Raw genomic sequence first — 27,088 nt, 5'->3', positions numbered from 1 at the left:
ATACGGTTTATTTAATTTGCGGGGTCTGTTTTGATCTGAGTTTCATGCGGCCCGTGGTGAGCTGTTCACAGCGATGCGATCTTACGTTATTTTGTTAAGCCTTTTTGCGAGTGGTGCCTACGCTCGTTTTGGAGGCGCTGTTGCGGGTGGGTGGCTGCACCTCGTCGAGCCTCCCTGTGCTGTGCTCTTTCCTTTGGCACCAGTGCTGGCGTGTGGTGTATTGCGAGTGCTGTGTGCGTTTCTTATCTTTCCTGGGTCTGCAGCACTTATCCAGTGACCAGGAGGAGAGAGGCTGATTTCAGCCCGGGCGAGTTTCTCCGCTGCTGCGTGCATGTACCACCTTCTTGAATTCATTTCTCAGCTGCTTCGTGGTGCTGCTCCCCACGCAAGAGCAGTCGCAGTCTGCACTGAGTCATGGCCGTCTTGGCAAGGCCATTTTGGCGAAGCCATTTTATACCATGTCTTTTTTCTTTTTCTTCTCTTTCCAGGGAGACTTTTTCCTAGTGTCTGAGGCAGTGTGAACCCACAGCTTTACCTTGTGTCCTGTCCGATCTGGGAGGAAGCATGTGCACGGGGGAAGGAGGCTGAAGCTGGCAGAAAGCAGAGAAGACAGGTCTCATGACCGGCCTTCGCCTAGGTTTTCAAACCAGGTTATTCAGTGATAAAAGGGAGGAGGATGTTTTGCTGCAGAACCTCCTCCCCTCCCTGTGCTAGGGGAGAGAAGGTGCATGCTTTTAATTAGGGCGCAAAGATACGGGGCCTTTGGCAAGTCATTTTAATAGGAGAGAGGTGCTGTAAGAGTGATCTCTGAGTTTCGATCAAGCCAGAAGCTGGTCCTGTTGCTGTGATTCTTTGTTTTTGAGTTCAGCCACAGCTTTTTATTTTAACAAGGGGCTATGCTGTGTCATCTCGGAGCTCGGATGAGCGCTGGCTTTGCCTGGATAACTGCGGGGATGGAGGTGGTAGCATGCGGCGTGCTCAGTCTGGACCGGCGTGTCTGTCGTTTCTGTCGCTGCTGAGCACTGCGTCCCTCATCACTGCAGTGTCTGAGCCCCTCCGCCCCTTCCTGGGCGTGCTGCTTGCCGTGCTGTGCCGCGGCAGAGAAGATGCGGGCAGTTCCCTGCCGTCTGTTGGGCAGCAGATGGGAGAGAAACTCCTTCCCCGAGGCCGTGCGCAAACTGGGAGCGGGTTTGGTGCCCTGCTCAGCACTGTGTTCCTTGTAGTGCGGTGGTTAGAAGGGTACATGGAAAAAGAAGGAGGAGGTGTGTTTTAGGGGTGGGATACTTCGGGGGCTAACCCTGAATTTGGGTGCTGCCCCCTCCCTTGCCACAGGCTTGAAGCATGACCTTGGATAAGCAGTAAAACGTCTGTCTCCGGCCTTGTCCCCTGCCGTCCCATAGGCACAGCAGCACTCACCTTTCAGGGTTTTGCCGTTTGTTTACAAACAGCAGCGGCAGGACTGTGTGATGCGCCATAATAAACGGCCTCTCCTTCTGGGCGCTTCGTTTTCCCTTCTAGTTTTATGTCAGTCTGTTCAAGCACGGGGGTAGCTTCCTTTGCCATGTCGCGGATAAGCAGCGCTCGCCTCCGTGAGGCAACAGGAACACTTGTTGGTTCAGCTCGTTCTCTGGGAACAGCTGCTGTTTATGAAGGCTATCTTATATGGGTAATTCTTCTAAAGGACATAAAACATATTGTGTTGGCCTTCTCCTGAACTGTCCCACTCACTTTGTTAGCAGCAAAATGTGTGCCTGACCTGAGCAGCCGTTTGGTTTTCGGTATTGCTTTTTTGCAGAAAACTTACAGTGAAAACTCACCAATGCCCTGCTCTGGTTCTTCAAAACTAATGGAGAGCTGGAAGGAAATAGCTTGGATACTGAAGTGATAAGTGCTACAGAAATGCCAGACGCTGTATAAATAACTAAACTCAGCCCCCGGCCCTTCCCGAAGGAAGGATGATTTGCAGAAATACTTCAACAGATGGTCTGAATTTGGCTCTGGAAGGGGGAAACACATGCCAGGCCGCTGCCGAGCTGTGTGTGGGCGCCTGCCCACGCGCGGCGTGCCGCCAGCCCGCTCCCGGGAAGGCCGAGCAACGTGCGGAGGCCCGAGGGAGGCAGCAGAGCCGACGCGCTGCTGGGGAGATGCCTCTTAGCCGAGCGGAGGCCGCAGCATGGTCTGACCCAGGGCCCTCTTGTGCTGAGAGGTACCTGTGCACGTGGCAGTGCAAATTGGGGTGGTCCAGAGCCGGGAGCAAACGGGTCAGCCGTGGCAAAGAGCATCTGCTGCTCGGTGTGGTGTTTGGACACCCCACGTGTGTGCACGAGCTGGCAAACCCCAGGGTACCCTCAACAGCCTTGGCGTGGGAGAGGGTTTCTGCATCGCGGGCAGCAACGCTGATGGGCTGCGGTGGAGCTGCCTGTGGTGGCCAGCCTCCTGTCCCCGTCCCCTGATGGGATTATTGCTCCTGCGGGAAAAGGAGCAGCTGATCTCTCCACTGGCACCGGTACTGGACCCGGTGTGTTGACATCCACCATGGCAGCCGTGGGGCGGTGCGCCATCTCCCGCGGGCTCTGCCCTAGGGCAGATCCCACCCCTGCAGCCGGCTCCGGCGAGGGTGGCAAGTTGGAGCCTGGACGTCCCTGTTGCAGGTTGGGAAGCTGGGGCAGAGCAATCCATGCTGGGAGGTCCTCGCCTGCCTCACAGCCGGCTGGAGTCTCCGCCGATTCACAGCGCTCTGGGCGAGACGGGGACTGGATTGTGCCGCGCGCTCGGCGCCTGCTGGGCGGTGGTTGCAGTCCCCTCGGCGATTCCCAGCTCGTTGTGGAGCAGGTATAAGTTTCCCCGGGGGAAGTGCTAACCTCTTTAGGAGGAATGTGACCCGCGTGGGGCCGCTGACGTGTGTTTAGCAAGGAACCATTTTGCTGCGTTCTGAACAGCTTCGATCCCTGTTGGCGCAAGCAAGCAGCCGAGATGGGAGGAGAGAAACGTGGTTTGTTGATGCAGGAGCGGAGCAGGTACCTTCGTGTATCCGTGCAGCGGAGGGACTGGCAGCAGCAGCAGCAGCAGTGTCCTGTGCTGTGCTGTGGCTGAGAGGCAAAGCGTATTGCTTTAACATGCCATTTAACTGGCATTTCTTCTAGTGCAGCGGGAGCATGAGTCACACTCGGCTTTCAGCAGTGGGATCTAGTGGCATAAGGCACCTTCCCGGGAAAGGTCTGCCCTAACCAGGGCTGTTGCAAAGCGTTTTGAAACCTGGGAAGATGTCCTCTGAGCACACCGTTCCTTCCCTAGGTCTTCTGCGTCGTTTCTGCTCAGCGGCCAGAAGCCAAGGGCTGCTCCTTGCTTCCCAGGCTTCTCTGCAGGTGGTTTTGTGATATTTTATTATCGGTTGTTCCAGTGCTCCCATTAGGCAGCCTGCCAGGCAAGGTTACCCCGTCACCTTTAGTCTGGCTGCTAAAGGGTCAGGCCCCGATCCCCGCGCCTGCCTCTCGTTCTGGGCCAGCTCAACCATTTGTGCAGCTGCGCTGGGAACTGAGCTGGGAACAGGCCCTGCCGAAAAGGAGTTACTCTAGCTGCCGGGGGAAGGAAGAGCTCCCTCCCTTTTGTCAGCAGCCTGGATTTATGCTGGACTAGAGTGACTGGGTAGCCACAGCCTCTGCCAGGAGAGAGGATCATGTGGCCTGAGAGAGAAGCACTTCCTGGGGGTTAAAAATCCCCAGTATGGTTTTCTTTGTGAAAATATTTTCATCTTCTTTGCTGACCCCCTGTTGAGACTGATGGAGCCTGTATTAGTGCTGCTCAGTATGGGACGAGCTGCTCTGTACGAGTGCCCATCCGCAGCCCTGGATCTCTCCAGGTGCCTGGCTGGAGACGCGGCATCACGTCCTTAAAATGCTCTGTAATGCACATGGCATGTTCCTTGCTGCTGGTGAAGGGTGATTGCTTCTCAGGCCTCCCGGGGATAGCCGTGTGCGCTGCCAGATGCGCGCGGTGTCAGAATAAGTGGGGGTAGAGGGGGGAAAAGTCTTTGCTTTGCTCTGACACAGTCCCCTAGTGTCCGCAGGAACACGCGCATGCTTTAGAAAGTGCTCGCTGAGCACGTGTCCTTGGAGATGCAAAGAAATACGACCGACTTCCTCTCCTCTTCCTCTTCCCCTCCCTCCCGCGCAGACCGGGAGGCGGTGGCAGCGCCTGCAGACGCAGCGCAGTGCGAGCACAGCTGGTGCTGAGGAGGGCTCCTCTCCAGCCATGGCCGAGGTGAGGCATCTGGGTACCTCCGGGCTGCGGGGCCGAGAGGCTGCTTGCCTGGCTTGAGCCTCTCTCTCCCCTGCCATCCTTCCGCTTCTCCCTGCTGCCGTCTTTCCCTTCCTCTTCTCCTTTCTGAAGAGTCCTTTCCTGTTCCAACGTGGGAGGTGAACACTGTAACCCCCCCTCTCATCCCTGCTGCCAAATGGGTTTTCAGAGCCACTGGCGTTGCCTGACTAGGTCGAGCTCGCGCTGCAGTGCGAACACCGCTTCCTCGCGCTGCCCGTCTGGGCGCGCGGCTGCCCAGCTTGGGGCACGCGGAGGAGCCGGGTGCTGGGCGACGCGCAGCCGCCAGCGCCGCTCTGCGGCCGGAGAGCGCGCGTGTGCCAGATGGCCGCTCGTAGCGGTGCCACGCGGGCCCCGCGGCACGGGGAGGAGGCTGCGGGAGGCCCCAGTGCTCGCGGTGCTGCAGGGTGTCAGCCGTGGGCTTGCCACGTGCCCGGCACCGTGAGGAGGGAGGCTGGAGGGGATGAGCCAACTCGCCCTTCGGAGAGGGCGTCCCGTCCCCGTCGTTGCACGAAGGGCTGGGTGACTGAGCCGGGCATGTTAACCCGGCGGCGTGTTAACCAGGCAGCTGGGCCCAGCTAGCCATAGAGCGCGCGCCCCCGCACTGTGCCTCCGAAAGCCGTGTCGAGGCAAGCACCTTCCGCTCCTGCACGGCTGCTACGGAGGAGCCTGGGTTTGTCGTGCCCTTTGCTCCCTTTGCCCTCCGGGCACACTGGGCTTGTCTGAATTAACGTAATTAGCACATGCCTTATTAGCTCACTAAGGCACAAAGAACTCGTGTACATTTGTAGCCATGTTAAGCAGCCCCTATTAGTTTAATAACCGTGTCCTCCTCATTGCGCGGCAACAGTTACTCGCCAGTGGTGACTCAGGATCAGCCAGTACTGAAGGCATTTGGGCAAGGTATGCATGTGTGCGGTTCTCTTTTATTACGTTGCATTTTTATTAATGAGCGGGCCTGCGAAGGGAATGAGCAGCAGGCACAATAGACGGAAGGAAGCTTTCGGTGCAGGTTTGCTAAACAGCCAGCCCTGGCTGTTTCCTATGCTATATACCGTATGCAGAAAAGGATCTATAGAGTGAATCAGCCTGATATCCTGTATGACACAGACCGGGGAGGGGGAAATAAGCTTTAGCAATCAGCACTTCAACTCCGCTTTGGTAGCGTTATGAACTAGGTCCTCTGAAAGTTATTTGCCTTCTCTGTCTGATATTTCCCCTCAGTGAATCCTCTGGGCGGGGGTAGTGGCTGACTGCTGAAAGTGGCTGCTGTGTGCTGGCACTGCTCATAATTCAGCCTGGGAAAGAGCAAGATTCTTGTGAAAGGACAAAAAAATAGTTGCAAGCAGTTTCATTCTCTGCGGAAATGCAGACCTCCATCCCTGCTGCTAGTCTGGGTCGTGCCACGTGCAGAGCTTAGCTAGGTCCTGTGGGACGTTGCTGACACATCTATCACTGGGCTTTTTTTTTTTTTCTTTTCTAGAAGATACAGGTATCAAGGGTGGGTGCCAGTTTATGCTCCTCCACCCTGGTAGGATGCAGACTATGAGACTAGGACGGTGGTGTGGGTGTCTCCATCCCTGTGGGATAGTAAGATCCTGCATTGCTTCTAAAACCGGTGAGTTATGCATTTGGGGACTCCTTTCAGCCGAGATTACTACACGCACAAAAGAGGCTTCCTGCATTTCTTCTCTGCCTTCCCCTTGCAGCGCTAATCGTGGGCCACGCTGTGCGGTAAGCACTAGTGGGAGGAGGATGAGCAGGAGTACAGGGGCTGGAGGGCAGCTGGTGTGCTTGCACAGTGTGGGTCAGTCTTTCTGCAAGCAGCTGGTGGGGCAGAGGTGCAGGTATCCCACTTGCTTTCCCTCCCTCCCATCCCTGTTTCCATTTGCCGTTTCTCTCCCTGGCAAGAACGGGTAAGCTGGGGCTATCAAGGCTGAAGCTGTTCCCTGTCGTGATGAGCTGGTGCAGGAGCATGGTTGAGAAGATGAGCCTGTTACGGGCAGCTGAGCAAGGAAACCCCATGACACTGCCCAGAAGTGTGTGTGTGCCAGTGATGTGCCCTCTGACTGCAGCTGGCAGGGGACCAAGTCCTCGACTCCAGCGGAGGCAGTGGAGCTGTTCTGGCTTGTGTGAGCCAAGGATCTGGCCCTACAGGAGGGCACAGTAGGAAGAGCAAAGGACTTCGTGAGATCTCAGTGGGGTGACGGGTTGGACAAGAGTCTGTGCGGAGCAGATTGGAGCAGATAAGTTTGTTTCTCTTCCTTAGTCTGTTTTCATGAAAGCCCGACACTTCTCCCAGGTCCTGTGAGCAAAGCTGCCTTGTAGTTCTGAAACTGTAGTTTCGGAAAGCCCCTGGTTTGCTATCTCTCAATGTGGGGATGTGGTCAGCAGAGCTGGCCGCAGCGCACGTGGCAGTGTTGGCATCCCCCTGGCGTGCCCTGGGTAGGTTGTGCTGCTGGTACAGAGGTACCCGTGTGCAGCCCCCAACTGGTGTAGGCAGTGCAGGAGAAATTGGATGCTGGTCAGAGGTGGCTAGTTTTTTCTGCCCCTTCCCGGGGCACTGCTTGGCTCAGTCGTTCGGAGGCTTTCCCTGTGGGATTGGAGCAGCCCGCTGGCTTGTAGCTGTTGGACACTCGGTGCACACCAGAAGGGGGAGAATTTGAAAAAAGTGTTTGCCGGTGAGATCCCCACGCTCTGTTCCCTAGCTCAGAAGAGTTTGGGGAAGGAGGGAACGGCCTTGACCTGGCTGAGTTTACCAGCAAAGACTTCATCTGCCTTCCCTCCCGTTTCCGCGTGGCGGGAGAGCCATGTGTCTGAGCTGACTCAGAAGGCCCCTTGCTGGCTGCTGGGCTGGAAGGGATGCAGCTTGATTTATAGCCCTGGAATAGCTGAAGTTGAGGCTATTTCGGGCACTCGTTTTGTTCAACACCTGCCTTGAAGAAACACAGTGGAGGGGAAACTTTCGCCTTTGCGGCCTTGGGTTTGACCACCAAGAACCAGCACCATCCCAGAAGGACTCACTTCCAGCCATTGAACGGGAACAGCTCTGTGGGTGTTTGCGTCTCGCTCTGATGAGATAATGCCACGATTTGGGCCGGAAGAGGTGCTTTTTCTTCCCAGCAGAGCCACTGAAGCCCCGTTCTTTTAGAGGAGAGCAATCTGCTGAGAGCCAGGAGCCATATTTTTGTCGCTGACGGGGACTGAATGGGCCCTTTCACAGCCCAGGACCTCAGCTCAGCCCTGTCTGCCTCGCTCCTACTGAGCGAGCTCGAATCCAACCCTTGTTTTTTCCCTTGGGCTCCTTGGTTGTTATTTTTTTTTTTTTAATTACTGCTTTGTACATGGTGATTATTTTAAACTCGAGGGGAAGGGGGGGAGGAAGCTTTTTTTCTATTCTGCCAGTCTCTTGGCAGAGTACCTGAGTGATCTGCACCATTTAGCTTCTCTGTGTGTGGAAAGTCCTTCCAGATCAAAGGGTTGGTCTGTCTGGCTGTCACTGTCGGTTTTGGTTCTGCCGTTTCTTTGTGTACAGGGCCGTTTCAGAGCACTGAAAAGGAAATGCTCTTTCTTGCTTGTTTTATATAAATTCTTGGTCACTTTCCCAGCCCTGTCTCCCATCTGCCAAGCTCCAGCTTCTCTGTTAACCTGTCCTCTTCCTCCAGCCAGTGCTGCCTTTCTCTTCGGCTGTAGTTTCATTAAAGCTGGCATGGAGAACAGATCCAGGGTAGGATGGGTTTAAAACTAGTTTGAACTGACCCAGCTCACTGTATGAGGACATGATATCTCAGGTGGCACTTGGAAGGGGGATCACAGGCAATATGCACCCATTTATGTCATCCAAAGATGTTTAGCTCCCATTGGTTCCTTGCCTCCGCTCAGTCTTGCCAGGGTGCTGCGGGCACTTTTAGACCTGCTCTATTTCTCCCCCATGGAGGAAGGCGTTATTTCCTTCCAGGAGCGTTTTAACCTGTGGTCCTTCTATGGAGCAGGACTCTGCTACGTGTGCTCAGGGAGATGATTGCAAGGTCATTTGTCCTTCTGCAGTCTTCCCTCTGCTCCTCTTGGCTCAGCAGCCCTGATGCCTTGGACAGCCAGAGCCCTCAGCTTCGCTGCGCGAGCCCCGGGTGAGTCGCTTCCCCTAACGCCTGTCCTTGCTCATCCAGTCTCATAGTTGGGCTGCAAAACCTCAGGACAGGGACTGCCCTTCACTAAAGGTCTGGGCAGCCTCTAGCATAAAAGGTCCCAGATCTGCACGGGGGCCTCTTGGTGCTGCTGCAGTGTTGAGACCTAAGCCCTGCTTAAGACAAATGCCAGCTTTCCGCCTGTTGGTCCAGGGCGGTTTCCCAAGTCACGCAAAGTTTAAGGGTGTATTTGGTGTTGGTTCCTGGTCGGCACAGACCTGCTCCTCCAGTCCTTCCATCTCTGACTTGAGTGCAGGTGGCTTGGTGTTATGCAGGTGATGGGTCGCCCTTTGCCAGCCTCGCTGCCCAGCGGGAGTGGTGTGTGCCCGGGTAACTGTTTGGGGAGTTATTTGGCATTAGGGACACGTGACCCGAGCTCTGTTTCCTAAGCTGTCGTTGCGCAGAGCCGAGGGGTGTGAGGAGGAGGCTGTGCTGGTGCAAGCAGAGGCCTCTGCAGAACTCCCCCTGTTAAGCAATCAGACAGCCGGTGCCGCAGCAAACAGCTTCTGCACAAATCTAAGCAAGTCACTGGCTGTTTGGCCTTGCTCAGGCAACGGGAGGAGCCTTTGCTTTGTCAGTCCCGGAGAGGGAGGTTCTCCTGGATGGAAAGGCATTTATTTCTCTGGCGCTTTGCAGGGCCTTTTGGAGGTGTTTCTCCAAGCCTTAGCTCTCACAGAGATAACGGTAGGTGCTCGCGGTCTAGACTTATCACTTAAGGTTTCTTAGCAAAGCAGGCAAAACTGAATGTACTGGGAAAGAAGGCCAGCCTGTTGCACGACCAGGATGGAGAGCCTGAAGGGGAGAGCGTGGGAAAATTGGGTGTGTTCCTCCTGCTGCTGCTGCCTGGAGGTAGGAGTGATCCCCACCTCCTTCCCTGCTTTTCTCCCTTCCTTTCAGGTAATACCTGCTGCTCTGCACACCTCGATCCTTCCTTTGGAGACAGCCACTAGCTGAGCTTTTCCCAGCTTGACCATGGCTGCTCAGATGGCAGGAGTGTTGCTAGGAGCAGTGAAATGGCTGTCCCCTCTCTTCAACAGCTCTGTTTCACTTTGCTTTGAGCTGGCCCTGGTGACTGCAGCCAGAGGGTGAATCTGGGGAGACAGAGCTGCCCCCAGTCCGCTGTGGGACGCTTGGCCCCATGATGGGATGGTTGGTTGGACCAGCTCACAAGAAGCTCCTGAGTGGGAGGTCCCCTCCTGGGACGCTCCTGCGGGGAACTACACCGGTCCAGGTGGGCAGAGGATGTGGTGGGCAAGCGCTTCCGTTAAGGCATTAGACTGTTTTTGTTTGTGGCTCGTTTTTTTTTTTTTTCCCCTAAGGCAAAATGTCAAGGGAGCAGGATATTCCTCAAACTGCAAGTCATGGTTGGAAATCCTGTCCGAAGGCGAAGGGCGAGGCAGAGCTGGGGCGAGGTGTCAGGAGCCTTTGCTGCCGGCTGGGGATTTTGGGGCCCCCTTTTTTCCCTCTCTGCAGACATCCAGGTGAACCTGTGCTGCCACCTCGTGTGTTTGCAAAGCCAAATGCCTTGGTAACGTGCCCTTATCCTGGGGACTCTGATGCATCTCTAGGGGGCTGCCGGGTCCTGGGGCTCAGCCTCCCCGCTGTCCTGCAAGCTGAGCGGGCGCCAGGCCTGTCCCCTCTGTGCCACGTGTGGCCAACGCCAACGGGGCAGGCGGGTGGCGCAGCGCCTCCCTGCTGGGACTTTGGCCTGCCATCCACCGGAGGCGAGCGGGGCTGCTGCCCTGGGCTGGGTTTGCATCTGCTCTCAAGGCACATGGAAAGTCGTGCAAGGGAGTCCCGATTTTCCGCTTGTGCCATTTATTTGCAAGTGAAGGTGGTAGTCTGAACGTCTGTTTTTGGTGATGGCTTCCAGCATATGCCAGCCTCAGGCTCAGTCCATCAGTGTGGGGCTGCTGGCAAGGAGGTAGCCTGGAAACGAGAGGGGCAGCGCAGGGCAGGAGACTCGGCTCCTGGAGGTGTTGGGTGCCTGTTTTTCCATCCAGACTTCGTGGGTGCTGCAGGCGACCAGGGTTGCTGTCCAAAGCCTGCATTTCAGTCTTTGCAGCTGCCCCTAGATATGTGGGAGAGGGACTCGTGACATCCGTGCATTAGTCCCATGCTTGATAGGGCCAGATGGGAGCTCTGGAAGGAGCTGACTCCAGTGACCACGTGCTGTACGAGAGGGTCCTAATTCTTTTCCCTGTTTCACCATACCATTTTGGGTGTCCTGGCCAGCCTCATTGGCAAAAGCATTGCTGCCCAGGGAGAGCCAAACGGATCCCCCTCAGGCACAGCGGGTCTGTGTGTGTGTGTGAATGCTGAAATCCATGAGGAATTGTGGACATGGCCTCCCACCGCAGCAGAAAGGATGCTTGCTCTCCCTTCTGCGATACCTGAAACGTCTCAGCCAAGCCGCCCCAGACAAGTGACGGTTTCTTTCTTCCCTCCCTATCTAAGGGAAAGGAGAGGGAAATTTCTTCCCGAGTGCTTACGAGTGCAGAGGGCTGGTGGATGAAGCCGAATGCGTCACCGTTCAGGTGGAGGGTGGTGTTCTGCTGAGTGTTGGTGCACTGAGAGTGTCCTTGCAGTGATCAGGACAGATGGGTCTAAAAAACACTTCCAGACCAGTGTCTTTACAACGGTGGATCTCATGGGGGGTGTTAGTTCGGCTGTCTGCCTACCCTGAGTGTGTGTCTGCCTACCCTGAGTGTGTGTCTGACGGAGCAGCGGGGCCCCAGGGATGAATGGGGACAGGGAGACCCGACTTTGGACTCCTCCTTTACCCAAAGCAGGGCAGTCCTTCATTGCACAGCAAAGGCATCGGAGGCGAGCAGAGATACCCCCCAGGCGATTTTCGCCCCGCTCCCTCACCTTGCTCGCTGTGCAAACGGCACGCTTGGCAGGACTGCATGCACCCAGTCCATGCCCCAGAAGGGGCTGTAATTTTCTGATAAGCACTTTTCCTTTGGGTGATAAGGCGGGAGAAACAAAGGTTAATAGTCGAGCCCAGTGCCCCGGCTGGTTAGTACCACAGCTGGTCCGAGGTACGCAACGGTTGGCTGTCCTGAAGAAGACCTCCTTACAGGTGGGGAAGAGACAGCCTGGGTAAGGTAGGCGCAGTGGTGTGTGGGCAAGGAAGGGGAGCAAAACAGGACTGTTTTGGCAGAGGTGGAGGTTGCGAGGACCAGACCCATCCGAAGCTGGCTGTGGTACCCCCGAGGCAGCCAGATATGCTGGCTCTCTCTCTGGGCCTGGTTATTTGGGAGCCAGGTAGTTGGGAGAGAGGGGAGACTGGCTTGAAGGGGCTCCTGGGCTTTGGAAGGGCTGGGGCAAAGCAAAGGGCCATTTTTGTTTTGGGGCCTCCTTTCAAACAGGCTGGGGAAGCCCTTCAGGTCTGTAAGGCTGAGCAGAGGGCTTTTGGCTGCATGCATCCGGCACAAGATGTTAGTAGGGTTGCTTCCCTGGACTTGAAACCCTGTCTGCGCAAGGAGTTTGCGATGATGTGGTATCCCTGGTGGATAAACGCTGGTGGAAAACCTGTAGGGACAGGAGAAGTGCAAGGCTGTGAGTTGTAGTGCAGAGCACTCGCGCTGCGGCTGGACGAAACAGAGAGCTTCTCCGCACCGGGCAGCACGGGTGTCACGCAGCATCGGTGCGGGCCATCCGCGCCGATCCTCCGCCTAGCGCTGAGGCGCTTCCCTGCGCTGCGATGTGCACATCGTCCTAAAACTAATTTGCTCCATCATTTTAATAAATGTTGAAGGGAGATCCTGGCGTGTGGGTAATGGGGCATTAATCCATGCCTTGCTGTGTTAACAGCACTCTAGGAAGGAATTAATGCCACATAATTCATCGCCTCTGCAACTCTTGCTCTCTTAATTATGGCTCGTATGATTTAGGAACACCCTTCTGTTAGGGCTTCCCAGTCTCTTCTGCTTTAGGGAAGGCCTCTTGGTTTCTTGGTTTTCTTGCCCCCTCCCCTGCTACCAGTTTCCTCCAGACTCCTCCTTTACTTGCGCCGTGGAGGGTCCCGGTCCCAGCAGTGCCCTCGTCCGCCTGGCCCTAATACAGAGACTTTGAGGTGTGAACTTCTGGGTGCTGCTCCCCTGCCCCGGTCCAGGTGCTGATCAGAGGTTTCCCGGGAACAGGCAAGCCCTCCTCACTGACCCTGCTCCTTGCTCCTCTTCTCCTTTATTTTTATTTTTATTTTTTATTTTTAAGTGAGTTTTGAACCTGTTTGGCTGCAAAAGCGCTGCTTGACTGCTTTTGTTTGCATTTTTTGGCTTCAAAGAGCACTGCATTCCTGGGAGGATATTCCTCAGTCTCTGCCTAATCTCCTTCCTTTGTAGGATAAATGTACAGTGTCTTTCTACTATAATAGTTATTTTCCTGCCCTGGGAGGGACTGGGATCTGGTGAGGCCCTACCCAGCCACCTACCCAGCCGGGGCACCTGAGGCTTCATGGGTCGCCAGTTTTTGAAGGACTCAAGGAACTCTGTTGTTCCCAGCAAAGCGCTCGGGGGAGTTTGCAGTGGCTTTGGCTTTGTTTTGCAAACGGTGATCTGTTGGAGCTCTGTCTAAACAGAGCTCAAGTCAGCTTTCCACTTCAGTGCATTAAAATCCCCGGGCAATGAGCACTCAGGCCTCTGCCCTGCCAGGTGCTGTATAAACACTTATCAAGTGGTCGTGTCTGCTGTGAAACGATGGCCCCCGCTTCCTTGCCCTCGCTCGCCTGCTAGCTGAGTTACCTCTGCTGGGGGAGCCGATGTTAGTGGTGGCACTTGGTGGCCATGCAGCCTGTTCCCTGGCTGGATCTGGGTGCGCCGCACCGAGGCAGTCGATATCTGAGGATGCTGGGAACAGACCACAAGGACTGCTCCGTGCGGAGATTTCGTCCAGAGTTGCTGCATCAGTAAACGCAAATATCCTATTCAGGGTAGAGATGTTATCAAGGGAGTTTTCATGGTTCAGGGCTTGTATATGCCGGGGTTACAGGCTTGAAACAATAGCTGGTCTCGCCGGTCTCTCTGTATTTGTGTGTGTGTGGTTTTATATTTGGGTCTTATTCTGATTAAATTGATGGGCAAGCAAACTACTCTTGTGGACATGCATCTGAAAACACATGCAGAGGAAGATTTATGTGATTTTTTTCACTTAGGAAGTGCAGACAGGACCTCAGCTGATCTCTAGAGATTTTTAAGGCACACTTCCTCCGCTTACTTGAGAGCAGGTAAGAAACTGGCTGTAAGGGATCCCACAAGGAGAGGGAGGTGCATAGTGTGGTGTAGACGGGGAGGTTGGGCTTTCGTATTTTGGAAAGGAGCCTGCCCTTAGTGGGGTCAGTGCAGTGGGCTCATTTGGCTTCGGCTGAATCTGGGAATCCAAGTGAAAAGGGAGGTTTAGTCCCGCTTAATCCAAGAGCAGAAGCCTGAAAGCCGCTTTGCTGAACCGCCGTGGTCTAGGAAAGCTTCTGCAGTCAGGGGGCAAATTTCATTCCTGAGGCAAAGGACAAAGATTTCCTCCTCTCCTGGCTCACCACCCAGGTGGCAGCTAGGGAGGGGCGCTGTGGAGAGCGGCTGGGTGACATCTGCCAGCTCTCCTTAAAAAACAGGCATTATGAGCCTTCAAGAGACCTGTTTCCTGCAGACTTGTAACTTCGGTACTGTGCCAGCAGGCACCAAGCGCAAGGAACGGGGCAAGGTGCAAAGTCCCATGAATATACTGGGGAGGGTGAGGCGCTATTTAAAAGATTGCGTTGGCCCAAGACTGGGCTCGGACTGTCCATTTGGGTTGGAAAGAAGAGGCTGCAGATGGTACTGCTGTGCCCGGTACTGCGCAGAGCTTGTGCGCTGCCTTGCTGCTGCCTGTCCTCACGTGCCACTGGAGCCTGCCTGCTCCAGGGTGACTCTTCCCTCTGTAGCAGCGAGAAGGCCTCTTTGGGAAGGTCTGTCTCTCTTAAAAGTAAGAGAGACTGTGCAATTAACCCATCTTCCTCTCTGAATCCAGTGCCTGAACACAGCTTCTGGCCAGTCCACCCTGTTGGAGCCAGGAGATGAATATATTTTTATATATATATATATGTGTGTGTGTGTGTGTGCATATATATATATGTCTACAGCTCCCTCAGGAGCTCAGTCAGCAGATGCTGTCTCAGTCCAAGGAGACCAGGTGCTCTCCTGAGTCATTTTTTCCGCAGCCTGCCCAGAAGGACCAGAGCTTCAGAACAGTGCAAGTGGCTAGTTCTCAACTTTGTCTCCTTGGTGTCTCCTTCCCAGGAAGAAACCCTGAACCCTTAGAAGCAGTGACTGAAGAGGAAGTTAAGGAACAACCGGAAGGAACAAACCCATTTCATAACAAGATCAAGTTTGAATTAAATGGCTGATAAACAGATCAGGTAACTTTTTTTTTAATTGTTGAATTGTTGGTTTTGCTTTAGATTTTTCTTTTCTAGTCTTTCAAACTCAGTCCCTTTTGTGATACAGGAAGCTGGAGGAGATCCCTTGATCGTTTCTTCTGGTTATAAACGGCTCTGATTCCTTCTTTGCTCCTCTCTCAACTGCTTTTTTCAGTCTTTGCTTCTCTCCTCATGTTTTATGTCTTCCTCCTGTTGTCACATTTCTGTTTTCTTCAGCTCTTCCTTCTCGCTGCTTGTTTCTTTCTTCCCTTTGCTTTCTGCCCTGCATGACCAAGTTCCTTTTTGCTTCACCCTTCAAAGGTCAGGTTGACCTGCTGACTTCAGCTTGCTGACGTCGAGGGAGCAAAGCCAGCTCTTTGACCAGCTGATGATCTGGTGCTTTTAATTAAAAACTCCCCATAGATGCATCCTTGTACCCTTCCTTTAAAGCCATTGATGGCTTGAGTGATTGTAGGATCATGAAGTACCAATGTGCGGCCATTGCCAAGTTTAAAATAGCTGGTGACACTTAAGTGCGCAGCAGGAATTTAAGAGCCTTGGCCCTGGCACATGTAAAGGCTGGATTTGACTTCTCCCTGGAAGTGAATTGAGATGTCTTATTAGAAAAGACACTGCCAATTTTACCCTTAGCTTCCTAGGAGCTGGGTCAGATTGCACAGTCCTGCACGTGGGTTTAACTTTCTGCTGCTTGTGAAGTTGCTCCAGATAAATGACTCATTTGTGCCTTGGGATTTCTGTTTTTCTGTGTCCCTCTCCTAACACCTACCTTCCCAGGTTACCACCTAGGGCAGGAGGGAAGCAGGTGGCCTAGGACAGTGGGTGAATGCTACCTGGTGACAGAGGGCCAGGATCTGGCAATGCTTGAGTACTACAGGAAGGAGGGCTGCCCCTTCTCAGTGTTTGCCACAATTTGGATTCTTTTTATTTTATTTTTTTTCCCACCCCTCTCCTTTCTGGGAGCGAAAGCAGTCCTGAGCTGCACTGATAACAAGACAGCGTTGCAGAGTGTTTATGTGCCTAGATTTGCCTGTCATCAGTTATGTGATTTCAGGAGCACTTGGCACTGTTCTGTTATACCACCAAAGCGTGCGCTGAGATTCACCTCCGCCAGCCTGACAGATGCAGGTCCCTGATAGCCTCAGCAGAGTGAAAGGGGCAGATGTCCGTGGCCGTTTGAGGGGAGCTGGGAGCCTAGTATTTTAAGGCAGGGGAGATGCGTCCTCCAAGATCTCCTCCCACCTTTCCAGTGTGCTTTTGGCAGTGTGAACAGGAGCCTGCTGGCTGCGGGGGCTGATTAAAGGGCTGAGGAGAAGCATAAGGAGAACCGAGGTGTCTTTCTATCCCTTCTGGTGTAAAACTGAGCAAGTGGCTGTATTTGTGTGCTAGCCTGTGTCTATCATCCCTTAGCAAAATGAGACCGACACCAGAAGACTCCACAGCAGTAGCTTGCTGCAAGGTGAGATCAAGAGCATTGCATTTCTACAGTTCTGCCCGTGTAACTTCATCTGAGCGCAAGGAGAGCTGTTCCCCAGATGCTGCCTCATTATCTGTCTGTTCTAGTCTCTCCGCATTGCTCATGGGGGAGCCTGAATTGTTGGATTCGGATGCAGTGGGAGTGTTAAGCAAGGGTTTCTCATCCACAGATAGGATGAGAGGCTCGCTGCAGCCCATGTTGCTCCAAGTTTTTTGGCTTGCCCAGACACATCAGACTATTCCCCTTTCTTGTGGGGGTCTGCGCTGAAATCGGTGAATCTTTTGCACCTGCAGTGCTGGCGGGCAACATGTTTGCCACAAGTCTGTCTCACTCCCACCTGATGAAAACGCTGTGATGATTTTGCTGTTGGAACAAGTAGAGAGAGGCAAGCGTCTGCCTGCCCCAGGTGTTTCACAGACACACAGAGAAGCTGTGGCAGCACCAAGACTGGAAAGGGGCCTTGGTGGCATTTGTAACTTGCAGACTGTGACCTGCCAGTGGTGACTTTGGAGCTGAATTTGGGCAAGCCGATGAGATCCCGTCTTGTGTTGTCTGCCTGGACACCGTGCACTGGCTGAACTCTGTTTGAAATACCCTCCTTCCCAGTGGAGTCTCCCTCTTGACACGACCTTCATCTGGTCCCTAGCCTCAGCATTCAGTTGGTCTTTGGTTTAGATGAGGAGAGAGCTGTGATGCGAAGCCTATTATTTGCTGAACTTTTCCCTTACCCTGAGATAAAATGAGCGTAGGAGTTCACAAGCACATCTGTTCCCTTCTCAGGCTGTGGTGCAAAGATCCCCAAGGCAGCAGAGTCTCGAGCGGGTGAGACTTTGGAGCATGGCACAGCTCTGAGCTAATACACTAGTTTGGGCATGACTTTCTAATGCGCTGTGCTTGATTTTAATCTCGGTCAGCACCATCTCGCTTGTGAATCGGGGCTGAGCTTGGGTCTGTCTGCCCAGCCTTGGCATCTCTTCTGCTGGCCCCGGGGCTGCGTGTGCACGCTGTATCAGTGTGGGTGTTGAGGAGGAAGCGGCTCGGACTGCCTGCGAACGGAGGCTGCAGGGAATTTCCTGGAGTGTCAAGTTCTCTCTTTGCACTTGCGGGCAAGGTTTTTTTTTTTTTCTTTTTTCTTCCCCCTCCACTCCTCTCTGCTTCCCCCGGAGAGATCTCCAGTTATAACCCTGAGTCTTCATACCCTGCGTTTCCATCAGGCCTGGAGCAGAGAGGCAGCCCTTTCCGCACGGCCAGTTATCGATCCTCTCTGCCGTCCGCCCTTGTTGCAGAGCGTGTGGGAAGGCCTCTGTGGGGACAGCGCTTGCAGAGCCTCAGCCCGCTGCGTGGTGGCCAGCCTCGCTGCTGCTTTTCCCAGTGGATATGCCAGGCTGTGCCCCCATCCGGAGCAGGGCTTTGCCGGATGTCGCCGCCATGGCAGGGAGTGTGCTGGGGTCCCGACAGCAGGGCTCAGCCTCGCGGGCAGTCCGGTGGTATTGCTGTAGCCTGCTCGCCCGGCGGCAATCTAGGATGGCCGTCAGCCGTCGGTTTAATATCCGACACCTGCTGTGCGCAGGGAGCCGTAGCCTGGGCTTTACTGGAGGGAGCTGACTCAAACAGGCTTCCTTTGTCTCTGCGCGTGGTGGTTTATCGAGCATGTAAACGCTGGACGCTCGGCGTAATTGCATTTGCTGGGAGCTTGCGTTTCGCTGGTCTGGCTTTAGCTCCGTGCTACTTGCAGATTCCAAGAATTCCCTGTGGGAATAGAAAGGCGGGTGGAAAAAGCCCCATGTTTTGGAGCATGTGCCAGGCTTTGATTTCCCCCATAGGTATGAGCTCACGTCTCTGCGTCTGCACGCGATCAGCTGGCCCACCGTGGCCGTGCCGGCTGCCAGCCCCGTGGTTTCGCTGGGGCGGCAGCTCGCGTGTGCTCTGCCCCGGGCTGTGGGTCTGGGAGCAGCGCGGGAAGCGGCTCCCCGGCTCAGCAGCCGTCTGCGCCTCGGCTGCCAGCTGGGCGCTTCTGGCTGCTCCCTCCCACGCGATGTTAGCGGCTGACGTGTCACGAACCGCCGGCTAGGAGTGTATCTGATTGCAGTGCTGAAAAGCGTTTGCCTGCAGCCCTGCCGGCTGGGATGCCATCAGGCCCTACGTAGAGTCGGTCCACGCGGTAGATGGTCCAGCACTTTTTTTCTCCTCTAGAGACTACAGGAGCCCTTGGGTCCTGGGGAGCTTTCTGTTCCCCACTCCCTGTTGTTTGGATCTGATGCCAGATTTCATGAATTCAGGGCTGGAACAAATGGATTTTTTAACCTTGGCCCTGTGCAGCTTGTCGCCCAGGGCCTGGCTCTCCTTATGGGCCTTGTTCCTCCTGGGTCTGCTGAGGGTTTTACCGGGACCTCATCCCTTTCTTCTTCCCGAAATGAATCCCGGCTGCTTCTTGCAGGGGTTTCTTGCTCAGCAGGTCTCTGGGCACTGCAAGAGCAGAGTGGCGTTGGCCCTGCCCCACAGCTGGAAGGGAGCAGGGATGGAGGCTGCCCGGGAAAGGGCTGGAGGGGTGGATTTGGGAGGCAGCACTTCTGCTCCTTCCCTGTCCCGCCTGCCAGTGGCTCTGAGCTTTTGCAGGCATCCCTGAGAGGAGGGACAAGGCCAAATTTTGGTGATGCTGCACTTATGGCTGCTGTGTGTGGTGGGTTTTTTTTTGTTATTTAGTTTTTGTCTGAGAACTATCTTGCGGCATTAGGAGAGTGGGAGCCTTGGCACGTTCACGGGGTCGAAACAGGGAGGAAAGACAGCTTATCGCCTGCCTCTTCCGGGAGGCAGGGGAGGGATAAGGGGGCCCAGCTCTGCAAGCCCCAGCCTGGTGCCTCGTTCACAAGGTTCCCCTTCATGGCTGGAAGGAAGAAGTGGTTAAAGGATACTTGTTCTTGCCTCGAAATCAGGGCAGCGGGGAGGCAGGGTTTTGCCTGGCTGCCAGCGATGTGTGGCTCAGCTGGTTGGTTCCCGCTCCCCTGAGCAGTGGTTCGTCCTGCTGCTACGTGCCTCTCCCCTCCTCCCCGTACATGCAGCAAGGGCCGGGCTTTGCCTTGAGGCAGAGCTCCCTGCCTGCTGGGGAGGGACAGCGTTGTCGCATGGCAGTGTGTTGGTTTTTTGGTCGTAAAAGGGCAGCGTTGTTTGCTCTTTCACTCACCTAAAGTTATCTCAGTGCTAAGGCATCTGGTTTTGTGTGTCTTGTCCCCTTACAGTTTACCTGCCAAGCTGATCAATGGAGGGATAGCTGGGCTCATCGGGGTCACCTGTGTATTTCCCATTGACTTGGCAAAAACCCGCCTGCAGAACCAGCAGAATGGCCAGCGGATGTACACCAGCATGTGAGTACCGCGGGCGCGGGCAGCTTCCCCGGGGGCTCTCGCTGGGGAATCCTGCTGCCTTGTTACCTCGTTCAGGTGAGATCAGCGTTTCTAGGAACCGGGCTGTCCCTGGGAAAGCCAGGGCTCAAAGCAAGCCGTGCTAGAACAAATAAAGCAGTTCTTCAGGCTGCCGAGCCCAGCAGGTGAGACTTCTGCTGAGGGCACGTCTGTTTTTCTGTCTCATGCTTGGGAGCAGCGTGTTCTCTGCTGTCAGCACCGGCCAAAAGGGCAGGAGGTCTCTGGGCCAAAATGCAAGGAGCCTGGCTTGGTTCTCTGCTGTGCTGCAGCCAGGTGCAGGAGGGAGTTTCTGGCTCTCTTCCACTTCCATGACTGTCATATTGGAGGTAACAATCCTTTCCTTTGCTTTATCAGTTTAGAAGAAGGAAGCCATCGCCCATTCCTTGTCTAGAGCACTGCATGCAGCCCTTTTGAGGGAACACAGGTTGTCACACACTGTAGTTACCCCATCAGTCCTATGTCCAAAAAATCACGCGCTGCAGGCTGTGTGAAATGAAGGCCCAAGTGTACTCAGCCCACCAGATTCACCTGTGACTTGAGAGATGCGTAGGGCTGTGTGTCTGCTGTCGGGGTGGGTACAGCGCACTTTGGGTACAGCACAAGGCGTGAGGGAGACCGATGCTCTCGGGTAGCATCGCTTTGAGATAATCCTGGGTGGAGGCTGGAGCTCTGGCCACACTTCTTAAGTTCAGAGCTGGAACAGAGACTCCTGTCAGTGTGTCTACAGCTGCTGTTGCCCAGTTCTGTGGTGGTTGTGTGGGTGGCATAGTCTCTCTGGGAAAGGGGCAAGAAGTTCAGTACTGTCCCTGAGTAGTTCTTCCTTTTCGCCCATAAGGACAGCGAGTGTTTGTTCGCCGCTCTTCCCCCAGCGCGTGCTTTCACAACACTACAGGGGCAGTGTTGCTTTATGTGAGAGGTGCAATATGATCAGTAGATGTGCAAGGGGTAGCTGGAGAGACTCGCTGGGTTCCTATAGAAACACTGTCTCCAGGGCTAGATCTGCATGAAAGAGAGCCTTGGGGATTTCTGCAGATCACTCCTTTTGTTAGCAAAACCCATGGAACTGCCTTTAAAATGTATAAATGCACGAGCATGCGTGCACAGAAAGACAGCTCTTTGCCTTCTGCATTCATCTACGCATCGAGGAAGTGGACACCACGAAGAAGAAGGCTTCTTTAATGGGCTTAGATTTAGCACAGTTGGCAAAGCTTGCCCTGGGTAGGAAAGGTGAGATGAGGTACCCCAGAGCTGTGCAGAGAGATGTTATGCTGGAGACAACTTTGGGACCTACTTGAAATTGGAGGAGACCTGTGAAATGGTGCTGATTCTTTGGATAGTGATTTGTTTGCACTTGTAGCTGCAGTGGAAGTGAACTTGGCCTCAGTGAGCCCAGCCATTGCAAGCAGTAGCTGAGGAAGAGCTCAGGCCAGGAGCTGAGCTACAAGGGTGATGATGGTCCCTCAGCAGCCTCTTTCCTGCACTGCTTTCCTCTCCGCTGCAGCAGTGGTCAAGAGCTCCTACCACTAGGTCACAGAATGACAGAATAGCTGTGGCTAGAAGGGACCTCTGGAGATCAGTTAGTCCAACCCCCCTGCTCAAGCAGTGTTGCCTAGAGCAGATTGCCCAGGACTGTAACCAGTTGGGTTTTAAATATCTCCGAGGAGGGAGACTCCACAACCTCTCTGTGGGTGTTCAACCACCCACACAGTGAAGTGTTTTCTTGTGTTCAAGCGGAATTTCCTGCATTTCGGTTTGTGCCCATTTCCTCTCATTCTGTCACTGGGCACCACTGAGAGGAGTCTGGCCCCATCCCCTTTACACCCTCCCATCAGGTATTTATAAACGTTGATAAGATGCCCCTGAGCCTTCTCTTCTCCAGGCTGAACGATTCCAGCGCTCTCAGCCTCCCCTTGTATGGGAGATGCTCCACTCCCTTAATCATCTTAGCGGCCCTTTGCTAGACTTGCTCCAGCAGGTCCATGTCTCTCTTGTACTGGGGAGCCCAGCACTGGGCACAGCACTCCAGGTGTGCCCACACCAGGGCTGAGTAGAGGTGGAGGATCGTCTCCCTCCACCTCCTGGCAATCCTCTGCCTAATGCAGCCAGGATACTGCTGGCCTCCTTTGCCACAAGGGCACATTGCTGGTCGACTTGATGTCCACCAGGACTCCTAGGTCCTTCTCTGCAGAGCTGCTCTCCCGGCGGTCAGCATCAGCCTGTACTGGTGCCTGGCGTTATTCCTCCCCAGGTCCAGGTCTTGGCGTTTCCCTGCGTTGAACTTCATGAGGTTTCTCTCTGCACATTTCTCCAGCCTGCTGAGGTCCCTCTGAATGGCAGCACAGCCCTCTGGCGTATCAGCTGCTCTCCTCCGTTTTGTCTGCTCTCTGGGATTGGAAGATGCTTTGTCACAGGAACCAGAAATAGGCCTTAGTTTTCCAAAAGCGCTGATAATGTTGAGGTGGGGAGAAGGGGCAGGGACTGAAGATGACCTGTGACCTGTCCTCCTACCTTCTTGTTCAGCAGTAGTATGTTGATAGTTCTAGTTATTGGGCCTCCTCGTTCTAGCTGGCGGCATGCAGTTATGTATGAGCTTAGGTTGTAGTTCTTGGCCTTGCCGGAGCAGCCTGGTGCTTCCCTTGACACTTACAGCACTCTGCTCCCCGTGTTGCCTGGGTGTGCTGTCAGGATGCGGCCTCCTGCCTCACCTCGTGTCTAGCTTTTGTTGTGCCCTGCTCCAGCCGCTGCTGTGGTTCGCATCTCTTCCCTGACCTGCCTGCTGATGAGTGGCCGGCGATGAAGAGCGCAGTGTGCAGTGGTCCCTTGGCATTGAAGCAGGACGGGGGATTTGTTGGCCCTGACCCTGGGACCCCATGCCAGGGTGCCTTCGCTCTGGGAGGGGGCTCAGCAGGAGGGAGGCTTTTAATCTCCAGCAAGAGAGTGCAGATCTGCTCTGGAGCAGAACGGAGCCTGGCTGGGCTGTGTGATGAGATGCCGTTGAGGAATATGGGGGTTTTACCAGTGTTTTTGAGCTGGCTCCTGCTAGGAGCCTGAGACAAAGCCTGAAAAACAACAAGCCCTGCAGAAGATGCTGCTCTGATGCTGGCAGCAGCTGTTGGGAAAGTGAGCTTGGACTGGTGGGGTGAGTTCAGGATGGATGAAAGAGGGCAGTCTTTTGGGGGCCAGCGGAGATAAGGACGTGATGGTGGTAACGGCTTCCAGATAACACCGGGCCATCCTGTGTCCTGCCCCAACAGACAAGGGGAAGGCACTAAGGATAGCCGAGGAAGAGATGGGTATGTGCTGGCTGCAGGAGCGGTGCTGGAGTGTGTGAAAGCTGGAGTCCCAGAGGTTGGGGTGTCCTGGCACAGAGACAGGGGCCTTGTGAGTGATGCAGACTTCCCTAGAAACCCTGCTTGGCCAAAAAGTCCTTGAGAAAAGGCTGTATTTTCTCCCCTCCCACCTCAGCATTATTACAGAGCAAAAACGAAGATTTCTCCTTGTATTGCCAGATCTCTCAGAATTGTATTCTTGTTCTAATCAGCTACACTTCCCTTATTACTACTAAAAAGAGCCTTTTGTTCCTTAATTATGTACACAGGGGTGCATGTGCACCCCTCCCCTCCCCTCCAGCCACGGCAAGCACTTGCCCCTTCCAAAAACCTGCGGAGCAATCCCTAGGCAGCGGGCAGGCTTCGTGCGGCTGGGGTCTGGTGAGAGGAACTTGGCCCCGGCATCTGCGCTGCCGTCCTGAACTGCAGATCCGCCTTCGTCAGAAGTGCGTGCTGAAAAGGCTTTGAGCGATTCCGGTGCTCTGCAGAGTTTTCCAATTTAAAATAAATGTAGTTAAGAACAAAGAGGGCGACAGGTCTTCCCTCGGGCGCTCCCTCCCTTGGACGACCACGCTTGTTGACTGCAGTGGGAGTCTGTGTTAAAAGCAAGTGCTTTTAACCTTAGTAGGAGGTCATGGATGACTGAGTGTTCAGGTCAGCTAGTGTTTATGCGCCCTATGTCAAATTTCATGGAGTAAGTCAAGTGTTTTGGGGTTTTGCTCCCCCGCCTTCCCCTCTGCAGAGCCAGATTTAAAAACAGACACGTGGGAATATGATTGTTAGAGCATCCCGTGTGCGTTTGCCACAGGGGACCCTAGATAAACAGCCCTCGCAGTAACATTTTTCCCTTTTGTATTTTTAGAAAGCAGACAGCGTGCGTGTGGGGTGAGCCAGGGGTTTCAAAGCCCGGTGAATTAGGGACCGAAATCGGACTCAAGCCTGAACAATGGCACTTTGAGCAGCTGATGCTGTTCCCTTCTCAGCTCAGGGTTTGCTGACAGATTGTAAATGAAAACCCCTCCAAGAGATTTGTTTTGTTTTCTCTGCTCCCACCTGCCTTTGAGCTCCTGTGGTTTATTTCTCTCTGTTTGGTTTGCAGGTCCGACTGCCTCATTAAAACGATCCGGTCAGAAGGCTACTTTGGCATGTACAGGGGTAAGTAAAGCTGAGTCAGGCACCGTGCTCCTCTGGCATTGCTTGACTTTTGCTTCGGAGGCCCTGCCTGCGTAAGTGGAAAGAAAACCCGTATCCTCTGCCTGATAAAGAAATATCCTAGACCCATGGGATGTTGGCAGAGGTGCTGTAGTGTATCTAGCTGTAGCAGTTTCTGAAAAAAGACTCTCTGCCAGGTGTCTGCTCAGCTCTCTGCCATCCAGGGCCTGAGTCCTCCTCATGGCTGCTTTGGTGATAAACCTTGCGGTTTACTTAAGTCCATTTTTACTGGCAGTTTAAATGAAGCTGCTGGACCTTGTTCCAGGTCTCTGTGTGTGGGTGCATTTCTCCCATCCTGGACACAGTAACTTTTGTCAGAGGGGCAGTAGAAAACCTTATGATGTGCTGCGCTTTGTAGTTGATAATTTAATTTATGTCAAAGCCCCCGTGAACCACTAATGTGGTCAGGCCTCCTGCCCCATCTAGTTGGTAGCTTGTCTCCAAAATTGGCTAGCTCAAGCACACCTCAAGGCTTTGTGCAAGTATTAAGACAAGCTACTTTGAAAAAACAAAGTAAAACAAAAAACCCTTCCACAGAAGAGATTCCCTTGGGGCTGACAAAAAAAAAATTGGGGTTGGCTCATGTTGGACTTCCAGCTACCTTATCATTATATACTAACCTGCAATAAATCTCCTGGTCCCTTGCTGTCTCTTGCAGCAGGGAGTTCCTCAGTTGACAATGACACCTTTCCTAGTTTAAACACACAATCCTTGGAAGTTCGTAAAGGTTTAGGAGGGAGAAGAATAGCAGGCCGAATTCTGACTATTCTCATAGTAATGGAAAATGTGGAATAACTTCTTGGCCTTCAGCAGAGTCCAGTTGGTTTAGCTGACACTTGGTCTCTGCTTCTTTTTATACATTGGTATGCAACTGCCTGAACATACAGTTTTTATCTCTGAAGTGTTCAGATAGTGTTCAGATAGCATTATTTGTGGCATTCACTTCTTGAGAAAGTCTGATTAAAGAACAGTGATTAAATGAGTCCTCGCTTCCTTTTCAAGTGGGAGGCCGGAGCTGCGGGACCTCCGCTGCTGGCAGTGGCTCCTGCCAGTGCCTCCGGGGGAACGCTGCCGCTGGGGCTGGCTCTCGTGGGAGCGGGTGCTGGCCGCTGAGGCAGCGTCTCTTGCCCAGTTTGCTGGTGGGCGTTTCGGGGGAGTGGAGTGGACGCTGGGAATGGATTGGCCACTCTGTGCCGGCTCTCCTGGGAGCAGACAAGGCAAATAACCCCGAGGAAAACCCTGGCAGGTTCCATCCCAGTGCTAACAGCAACATTTTCTCCCTTGCTTTTTCCCAGAAGTCGGCTGCTGCTGTGTTTTGTAGTGAGGAACGAAGCCACCACCCTGTGATTAGTGTCAGCTTAAACCTGCTTGTCACCTCTGATTGCCTCTTGAAGTGGGAGCTGGGTTTCGATAGGGGGGTTGTGAGTAGCTCCAGCTCTTTTGTGGAGGTCAGTCGTCCCTGCCGCAGGGCACATGGCCTCTGTCAGAGGAGAGAGGAGGTCTGCTCAGGTCCAGCCATTCCTGCTGTGTGACTCCAGGTCTCCTTCGTGTGCAAATAAAAGCTCCCCGGCACTGTCAGGAGAGAGACCTGAGCTTATGGGCTGCTTCTCTTCAGATTGTCCCATGATATATTACGGAGTGCACGTGGGCACACCAGTCCCTGTCCTGCAAGAGTAGCACAGCAAACTGCACAGCATGTAAGGTGATCCCAGCATCGCTCTCAAGCTCTTCCCCAAAAGTTATGGACATTCTTCAGTTTGTTTGGGGGAAGGAAGAGAGGGTTTTCTTACGTTTTCCTGTAATAGCTAGCTAGAAGTGATGTCTCAAAGCAGGGTGGTACTGTGTACCCTGCTTGTGCTCAAGCAATGACTGTGTGCTGCCATCAGCTGTGGCGCCAGGCAAATGAATTTGTGGTTGCTTGTGGCTCGCTGGACTACACTGACACCGGTGGAGGGGTGTCTGGGAGAGCCCACACTCCCTTCTACCTGGTACAGTCCATCTGCGGGCCAGGAAAGCACACATCCTTCAAAGGCACACGCTGTCTGCAGTCCAGCCATTTCGCCTAGCTGTCAGCAGCCAAAGGACTAGGCCAGGCTGGGCAAATGCACTTTGCTGCTTAGCTGCACCTTGCCCAAAATATATTCATAACGCAGTGCTACAGTAGAGCAGCAGCCTCCCCAGCCTCTGCTAATAATACCTGCCACGTCATCTCCCGGTTCACACGCTGCCTGCCAAAATTATCCGGGACTGCCAGGGTCATGCAAAGTTTTCCAGGTTGCAGCGTACCCTATTAATAGCCAAGGTGGTTATGTTTGCAGTGCACCGATTTTGCCAGTGCTCCTTTCCCACCTGGTAAAGGGAGCAGCACGCGTGGTGGCGGCATCTGCCCCACTTTGGCTTTGCCCTGCGGCGCTCGTCTGTGCATATTTTCTCTCCCCGGCTGGGGGCTGCGATCTCCAAGCACGTCAGTGTGCTCCCAGGGCGCTCTGACTTCTGCAAGTGTTAAACCCAGCCGAAAGCAAGAAACGCAACCCCAAGCCACCCCCGCGGGCTCGGGCGCTGCCTTGTCCCGCTGCTCTCTGCTTTCCTGACTCTGTTTCACTTATGATCCCATCTGCCATTGCTTCAGGTACATATAGCTTTGTCTATAGGCCAAGGTTAGTTTTCATTAGGGAAATATATTTATTGGCATAGCTAGAATTTTAAGAACTATGAAGTTTTGTAAAAAGGTAGAAAATACC

The 27,088-nt window shown here is 54.0% G+C and overlaps 1 protein-coding gene across 2 annotated transcripts in view; it reads left to right on the top strand.

The window, feature by feature from the left end:
- Nucleotides 1-27,088, top strand: part of SLC25A22 (solute carrier family 25 member 22) — a 42,685-nt gene that overhangs the window by 3,096 nt on the left and 12,501 nt on the right. Inside the window, exons 1-4 of one of the 2 annotated variants that reach the window (XM_013955204.2) lie at nucleotides 4,181-4,260; nucleotides 14,774-14,892; nucleotides 19,624-19,749; nucleotides 24,235-24,290. In XM_013955204.2, coding sequence (XP_013810658.1) covers nucleotides 14,873-14,892; nucleotides 19,624-19,749; nucleotides 24,235-24,290 — 202 coding nt within the window. In that variant the 5' untranslated portion in view covers nucleotides 4,181-4,260; nucleotides 14,774-14,872. Of the gene's footprint in view, nucleotides 1-4,180; nucleotides 4,261-14,773; nucleotides 14,893-19,623; nucleotides 19,750-24,234; nucleotides 24,291-27,088 lie in introns of those variants that run through there. The other variant, XM_067295972.1, reaches the window with a different exon arrangement.

Source organism: Apteryx mantelli, chromosome 4, assembly GCF_036417845.1.
Source record: "Apteryx mantelli isolate bAptMan1 chromosome 4, bAptMan1.hap1, whole genome shotgun sequence".
Lineage (NCBI taxonomy): Eukaryota > Metazoa > Chordata > Aves > Apterygiformes > Apterygidae > Apteryx > Apteryx mantelli.
Note: the sequence above shows the minus strand (reverse complement) of the source record. Positions and strands in the feature narration are given on the sequence as shown.